Below are 9,033 nucleotides of genomic sequence, written 5' to 3'. Positions count from 1 at the left end.
TTGAAACAGATTCTGCCCAGAGCTTTTCCCTACTGCTGCTGTGGTTGTCAGCCTGTGTTGACTTGATACTGAAACACCAGCTAAGCCCACCAAACTTCTGACTTACAGAACTGTAAGATAATAAATTTGTGTTATGTCACCAAGTTTATAGTAACTTCTTATGGCAGCAATAGGAAACTAATACAGTGGCTAAAGTTAGAGACTACAGTGCAGAACGAAGAAGACAGAAGTGGACAGATGGTATGGAGTCTCCAAGGGGTTAGAGGCAACCAAGTTCTACAACAGCTTTGTCTGCAATTGTTAATTGACATGCAGAGTATCAATGACTGAATAGAAACAAAAGAGCTTTCAAATTAACCAGAGACTTTAATTTGATTTTGTGAAAAAAGCTTGGAAGCAATCATTTCTCTTTTGTGTTTGTTACCTGTGAGCTTATACAGTGCAAATATTAACTAGGGAGAACCTGTAACTATGAAATGCTGTGTAATTTAAGAGGACACCCATAGCACACAGTTGCTGGAAGACAGATCCTTCCACTGATCATTTAACATTCACAAAAGAAAAAAATATATATATATAACAAAACTGAAATTTGCATCTATGGTTATTAAAACACAAAAGCACTAAGAGTCTGGTCTTTTTTTTTTTTTTCCATTTTTTAAATGAATTATAAAACATGATCCCAATTTTAACAGTTTAAAAAATTATCTTACTAGATTTGTAATCAAGTGCTTTGATGGGTAAATATATCAGCCTATGGAACTTTTTTTCCTAAAGATCTTCTTGAAATTTTTTTGAACAATATCCAATCTTATATTTTCTTATGATTGTCATGGACACAACAGCCTAATGGCTGTCAACTTTCAGTTTTGTTTGTTGCACTCCAAAGTCACTGTCTATTTAAGCAGATATGATATAGAATACAAGCATTCTTCCTCAAACAATATTAACGATTACTATGCTCAGAGTTCACAGTTCTATAACAATTTTACATTAAACACTCAAAACATTGTACAACCATAGATATTTGTGAGTAGTCTCGAGAAAAAGCTGTAATTTGGTATGTTAAGGCATCTTCAGCCAACATATTAAGAAGTTCTGAATATCTCTCGCAACAAAAGATGAATTTAATATTTGAATATTTGATATTTTCAAGAAATTTCAAAAGTCACTTAAAAATAAGAATACCATAATTTGTGAAATTGTGTTCCTAAACATTCTTCTACATTCTTACCACATAACTTACCTAAAATCAAGATACTCATCCTATCAGTATCAACGATATCTATTAAAAAAAAGGGGATTTACATTAAATATGATGATAAACCCTGTATTTAAACAAGGGCCTCCAAACAGTTTCTCACACATATCTGTGAGGTAGGTTATACCCATATTTTATAGATGAAAACATTAAATGAGGTTAAATGACCTGCTGCTGCCACAGCAGCCAAACTGAGAATCAGATTCCAAATTAGATTTTGTTCTTTGCTCTGCATTATTTCTTTCCTTTACAAACTTTTTAAAGGGTTGAAATATAAAGATTGTTATTCATTGCTTTCATTTTAAAGCCATGAGAAGGCAGCCAAACTTTTACCAAGGTGACTGAAAAAGTGAAGCGGCATAAACAGACACACCTGGTGAACAATTTCTGACAGTGACAGTGAGGTCTGGCCAAAGGAACCGACAGCAAACAGGCGAAAACAGTGCAACTGTGGAGGGACGGGCAAGTACAAATGAGGGGAGTCAGGGCAAAAACGAGTTTAAATAAGTTTTTAACTAATTATTATTCCTACAATTTAAGAGAGAAGGCACAATTAATTAAGGTGTTTTGCTTTTTTAGTGGGATCTATTTCTCTTTTCCACATTAGGAAACCAAAGAAAAATGGTTTTTCTTTGTAACAAAATTTAAAAAGGACTTTTACTTGTGAAAAGTGCAAGCTTAAATTAACAGCAAAAAATTAACTGTGCAGTTCTCCTTGGGTAGAATGTTCCTATTCCTTCCTTGAAATTATAAATCAACACAAAGTAGCAAACCTTGAATTAAAAAATTCACACTGTATGAACCTTGTCAAAATTCTGTATATGTTTAAAAGTGTTGTCATGCTAGCATGTCCTATAAACACTTCACTTTTTCCTCCAAAGAGCTTCCTACGCTAGGATTTCCTTAATTGCACTTTTTCAAATGTAACTTAAATTTACATACCCTGTTTGTCCAGATAAAACCATGAGCTACTTCCATAACATCTGGACTGCTTTATATATAAACGGTAGTTACAGAAAGTCACATACACAGCCATGGCTGCAAACTGGCATTGCTGTGCAATGCCGGCAGTAAACACTGACTCACAACATTAACACAGTCCCACAGTCTGATCACTTCTAGACCCAGCCTGATTCTTATCAGGTTATGGCTGAAAAAGCTGAATTAAAACTTAATCTGGTCTACACTGTGGGTCCTGTTCTTCATGTTATTACTGTTCAGTGGCATCAAATGCATTATAATTGTATATGGAAGGCTGGTAAGGATGCCAGCAACTTGTGTAAATAAGATATACTCTTAAGAGCTCAAACATAAATTACATTTCAAATTTCTGTAAGGTCTGGAAGAATCTGTATCAAGTTGATAATACTTGGTAGTTTGTGAATAGAAATATACTCTATGAGAATAGTATCTTATCATCTAATATGCATATGAAATGAAAAATTACCAATTTGTATATGAAATTTAGATAAGCCTAATTTAGATTAATAGTAAAAAATGATAATTTAAGATAGGAGTTGGGGCTGGTTTTACTTTTTTAAAAAGCACTGTGCTACAAGAATCACATAAATAAAGGGAGAAGCATGGCCTAAAAAGTTTCTTCAGTAGTTTTAAGCACCCTCAATAACTTAGAAGTACTTAACAAAAGTGAATATAATCATAAACACATCTAGTTAGTACAATCAACTCATTCAAATAAACTAAAAAATATTAAGACTACTTCATGTCACTCTAAGACTTGAAAGCAATGCTTCTGTGTTTATTATTTAACTACTAAGATGTTTCAGTGATTCAGACTGTTTCCCCCAAGGGAAGGGGGCACATAAAGTGATCATCATTGAACATTATATGGCATTAAAGCTTGTGAAAAGCTTTCTGGTCCTGCTTTCTCATTTGGAAAATCATTAACACACAAGGTGATTATAATGTATTAAATAAGTTAATAGATATGGAGGGTCTCTGGATCTAAAGTGACATGAAAGTTGCTCAGTTGTGTCCAACTCTTTGCGACCCCATGGACTATACTGTCCATGAAATTCTCCAGGCCAGAATACTGGAGTGGGTAGCCTTTTCCTTCTCCAGGGGATCTTCCCAATCCAGGGATCGAACCCAGGTCTCCTGCATTGCAGGCGGATTCTTTATCAGCTGAGCCACAATCACCATTAAAATGTATGGAACACTTCCATCACTCCAAATTTGTCATCTTTTGCTTTATGGAAAGTATACATACATGATATTAATATTTTAACATATTTGGTTTTCTGGATGATTTTCTCATTTGTATTCCAGGGGGGCAGCTGTGTTTAGAAAAACATTCAAGTATGTGTCTTCAAAACACCAAGCCAAGCAAATGTAGATCATTCACATCAGTATACAATCTCTCAGCATGTAAAAAGTGAACGCTAATACAAATCATATGAAAAGGCAGAGAAGAGACAATTTTAAAGCTCAAAGGTAATCCAGAGGTCTTTTAAGCTATCCCTTCCACTTCAGAGGTTATAAAAATGAGGCCCAACACAGGATGTGACTTACAAACAAATTGCACAGATCCCTCATCCAGAATTTTAGAGTCTCTGAGATCTATTATTTTAAAAAAGTACATTCTCTATTTAAAAAGTCACAGAGTGACAAAAGTATCAGGTAAAGAAATGCCAAACTGAAAATGTGGAGGTCTTTTAAAAAGAAATAAAAACAGACAAAACTGTGAATATGTCTAGCATTTAGATACCTAGATTTCACAGTCATTAACAAGATTTTAAATTATTAATCAGTGAAGAGACAAAGATGCAATGCCTCTGGCAGGCAGATTCCAAGATCATTTAGTTTATAAAATCGAAGGTACATTGCTTAGATTAATTCAATAAAATGTACATTTTCAGATAAATCCAAATAGTCAAAGAATCTGTAACAGTTGTCTATGATTATTTTCTCAATTATGTCTTATCTAATATAAAAATCAATTTGTATTCCCTGAGTACAAACTGGCTAGGGAATAAGAGAAAGCAAGCCCAGGATTATGTAACTGTCATAGGAAACCTATTTGCAGAAAGGAAAGGAGAGACCTGTCTGCACTACATATAGCCAATTGCCTGACATGGAATACTGTTACTTCCGAATAATTTAGGCTCCTGGATTCTCTTTAGGGCTAGCAAGTATCAAGGAATGCAAACACCAGAGGTTACAAAAGTGTTTCAAAAGTCTGTTGATCAAAACAAAAGCCCAACTTGTAATAGTCTTGCCTCCCACCCTACATATGTAATTTGGGATGTTGTTTGTTCCTTCATTGAAGAATAACCAGAATTAGGTCTAAATTTGGTGTCTTCTTATATAAAAGTGTTCAGAAATGTTCACTGATTACACTTTCTGAAAGAAGGAATCAAAGCTATTGACTCATTACCCATTGAGCCAAAGCATTAGTCACGAGTCTCTTACACCATTTTTAGAAGTAATCTTATTTAAGGTTTTTCAGTTATCCATTCAACACAAAAAAGAATAAATTTTGCTTTCCACAAAATACCAAACCTGATTTAGACAATCAAAGTGCTATGAAATAAGTTGTAGGCATGCAAAATTCCATTAACCCATTGTTCGCTCAAGATGAATATGTATACTGGTTAAAATAATTCTGATTTTGAATGAGAGTCTCTCCAACAACTGATAAGAGCAAATGAAATCTTAGTTTTATTTTTATCTACCTAATTATGGCAACCTGGTAAATAATTTTCTTAAAATCATATTTTCTGAATATGCTTTTCCTCCCAGGGGATAGTAAGTTTAAAACAATGTTTAAATTAATTTGGACAAAGCAAGATTAAACAAATTTAAATGATTTTCTTTTTCCACAGAAGAACTGGTCAAAGTCTTTAATGATCACATCCTTTGTCATCTTCAAGCAGGAGAGCAACATGTTTCATTTATCAGACTTGCTCAATGAAACCCCCTTTCTGCAGAGCATCTCACAGAATGCAGTTTCAGAAATGCCGTTCTAGAACCACTATGGGCTCCATTTCCATGATATAGCTAAGACTTTATCTGTAGCCTAATAATAGAGTTCTCCTTCAAAATCATAGCATGAAGAAAGTGTTCCTACCCCCGGTCTGTCTACCACATACCACATCCACACTCATCCAGGTTACAAGACTGAAATATGGGAATTTAGCAACTGATTCTTTCCCTCGCCCTGCATGAGCAGCAAAGAGACTCCTATGAAAATGTTCTAGACCTATTACGCTGGACTGAGCCTCCTGTAATCTTCTCTCTGCAGACCAATGTATCACACCATCTACATTCACAGAAGAGCTGTCTCTCAAAACTTCAGCACACAAGAACCCAAACTGTGACCCTTGGTTCTCTGAAAACACATAGCTATCGAAATGTAGATATTCATAAATACTGGCAAGAATGAAAAAATAGTAAATACTTTTTTAACTTTAAAAAACATGATAACTATATAAATCAATTTTAATATGTTTCTAACATCTGATTTATTAAACTAAGGAAGTTAAAATGCCACTGGATTCCTTCCTACTGTTTCTCTGCCTTCAAAATTATTAGGGATTTTGTCATTGGGAGTAAGGAGTCAGATTATTTTGAAGGTCATCCCATTAACAGGTAAATATTATGAGGTGGCCCTGTGTTTTCCAAAAGAGGTATTTACACATTTGTTGGGGCCAAAATTTTGCCAGATGTATATATACATCAAGATTAATGCAGCAGGACTGCTTATCCCTATAAAAATATACACAAAAAAGTTTATTTTGATGCCACTAGATGGCAATATTTCAAAGGTTAAAAAAAACACCTTAACTGCAACCCCACTCTCTTTCTCAAATTGCCAAACAAGGATTCCTTGTATTTTGATATTAAGTCATACTTAAAAGTTATGTAATACCATTTTTTAAAGTTCTGCTAAACAATATTATGTGACACACTGCAAACTCCTGACTCAAAACTCTTTAAAGACAGACATACTTGTCTTTCCCAAACCCAAGAGAAATTTGGTTTAACATTCTCATTTGCTTCTTGGTAGAAAACACATTTTTTTTTGGCAAAGAGACAGAAACCTGTCAAGGAAGTGTTCACTTTTTGTTTTCAAGAGCTTAATCACTTAATCATTTCTAGGGTAAGTCAGGTGAATGAGACTGTTAATTACAACATATTGAATAAGATGAATAAATACAAATTAGATAAATTACACATAATTTAAAAACTAAATATTTTTTACTAAAACAATATAATCAATGGGCTATTATCTACCCTGCTTTTTATATAGGGTTTTTTTTTTTTTAAAGCCTGAAAAAAACTTGCACAAAGCCAAAAATAAAAGTTTGGTTTTCCTTTAAAAGCACTGGTATACAAATACATATATGTATATATGTAAACAACATACATATTTATTCAAGAGAGAATTTTTTTGAATGTTTAAGGCTTCCCTGCCCTAACAGGTTCAACAGTGAAGGTCACAAGCCTACCAAGCTTTGGAAGTACAGAAAAGCCCTTAGGGCCAGAACAGTGTTTCAAATTGGATGGCTAGCAACCAAGATGTAGAACAAAGAAAGAGAACCAGAGAAGATTTCAAAACTAAGCCCATCAGCCACTAAGGATCAAACAATAAACAAAGACAAAGGTGATCAGGGGAGGTGAGGGAGCGGGGTGACTACAATAGCAAACTTCTGATGAGTAACTGGCATTACAGGATGCAAAAGGACAGGCACACACACACTCCTTACCACTACACACAGGAAGAGACCAGAGATAAGAGTTCTCTCTAAGGGACTGTTGACATTTTGCTTTGTTTCATTTAACTATTTTATCATGCTTGGTGGAGTACAAAAATAAATACAGTGAAAAAGAACTTGAGAAAGGTAGATTTTGAAGGCATGTTGTAAAATGATACAAGTTTATGAAAAAGACAAAAGTTGTAACTCCAGATGTTCCAGTACTGAGTAGAACCTTGAAGGCTCTTATATATGTTATTCAGGAAAATCTCAAGATAAAGCCTCTGGTTGGTTATAGCTGTTTTGAAGGAACTTGGAAATGACCATTACCTGTCTCAGGACCACAGTCCTTCTGTTGAACACTGGGCAATATCTGCAGAAACTGCTAGAATTTGGTTCTAAAATTTGGGGGAGGGGGATCTGGCTCTTAAGATTTCAACATTTAAATACTATCTTACTAATATATATGTTATTTTTAAATCTTGTGCATAAACACAGCTTAAAACCTGCTGAAATTTAGGAAGCAAACTGGATTTACCTACACTAAACAGTAAAGCAAGATGTTGCCAAACCACCTGTTGACTGAGATGGTTCACCAGTAAAGGTATATTAATCATCTGTAGTGAGTCCACAATTTCAGGTTAACAATAATCATGAGTGTTCACATATTAAAGATACTGCCTATGTGAATTTATAATAGGCAAAACAGAATTACAGATGTCTACAGTAAATAAGATGTCAGACTTTTTCTTTTCAGTAAATTTCAATGGTACTGTGTCCCCTGAAGACAGTCACGGCTCTCAACCAGTACTTCAGAATATGTGATATCCATAAGTAAAATAATAATTTAAAGAATATATCTGATTTTCACAGTGCAATAACAGAAAGAAAAAAAACTAGGGAAAGATCATCAGCGTGCTAAAGTAGTGATCAGACTGGCACACATTTCAAAAAAATCCATGGTGTGACTGCCCAGGCGAGGTGAGACAGAGGACGACATGCTTCCGGTCAAAGAGCCCGTGAGAGAGCCAGAGAGTGAATGGCCCTCCGCAGTTACAGAATCCAAACTGGACCGTGGTCTGTGTAAGCCAGCAGCAGAACAGGACCGCTGAGGTGTTGAGGAACCAGACCTCTGCTCCACCACCTCATCTGAAATGGACCAAAGAAAAGCAATTTACATGAACAGTGTATTCGCCCCAGCCCTTCCTATGAAGGTATCTTATTCAGAATATTAAGTGAACACATCTGAGCTAGGGCATCCTGGGAGCCAATGTCATGTTGCAGGGTTTTAGGAGTAGGGGTGGCAAAACCTTTTCCCTCCTGACTGTGAAGGACATCACTGTCCAACTGTAACACTGCCACACAGTCAAAATGTGATGCCTGAATCCTTCTCAACATACTGTTTGACAGTAACCTTGAAGTCAAAGTTTCCTGACACCCTTTTATCTGAAGAAAGCACACCTTTGGAGGATTATTTTCTTGCAGTGTATAAACAACAACAAAAAATAATTAAGATAAAAACAGAAATTACAATTGCACTGATTCTTCAGAGCACACTGCAATTGCCTGGCGGAAGGGGCAAAGGAAATCTTGTTAAAAATGCTGATTCCCAGTTTCCCAAGGACCCATCTCCAGAGATTCAGATTTGCTAGGTTTGGGAGAGTTCCCAAGAATCTGCATTTTAATAAGAACTCTGGGTAATTTTGATAAAGGTGTTCTAGGGACCATATAGACACAGCTATAGTTTATGGCAGTTTAAAAGAATAAACTGTTGAAAATAGCTTCTTTAACTCTGAACTCAGTTTTCCTCTGATTCCATCCAGCAGTGGACCCTTGGTTTATTCTGCTCACATCCCACTTGGGCCTCTGAGCAGAATAAGCACATTTGCTCAGCCAAGTATGACTCTCGACTCATACTAGATCCTTGGACGTGACCACCTCCCCTGACTCCTTTGCCTCTTGGATGGCCATGGGCATAAAACCCAACCCAAATCCCAGGAGAGGCCTATCTGGACACCATGGCCACCCAAGATAAAAGAAGCTAATCAACAGGGA

General features: G+C 35.6%; 1 protein-coding gene across 3 annotated transcripts in view; it reads right to left on the bottom strand.

The window, feature by feature from the left end:
- Positions 1-346: 346 nt before the first annotated feature.
- Positions 347-9,033, bottom strand: part of PRKAA2 (protein kinase AMP-activated catalytic subunit alpha 2) — an 80,334-nt gene continuing 71,647 nt past the window's right edge. For all 3 annotated transcript variants that reach the window (XR_015160063.1, XM_086390187.1, XM_086390188.1), the window contains one exon: positions 347-8,127. Coding sequence is in view for 2 of the 3 variants with exons in the window: in XM_086390187.1 (XP_086246313.1) it covers positions 7,889-8,127 (239 nt within the window). In the remaining variant the exon portion in view is untranslated. The remainder of the gene's footprint in view (positions 8,128-9,033) is intronic.

Source organism: Bos grunniens, chromosome 3, assembly GCF_055505025.1.
Source record: "Bos grunniens cultivar Pamir isolate PY7600 chromosome 3, Bosgru_T2T1.0, whole genome shotgun sequence".
NCBI classification, from domain to species: Eukaryota; Metazoa; Chordata; class Mammalia; order Artiodactyla; family Bovidae; genus Bos; species Bos grunniens.
The sequence above is the reverse complement of the archived record's forward strand: the minus strand, read 5'-3'. Positions and strand labels throughout refer to the sequence as shown.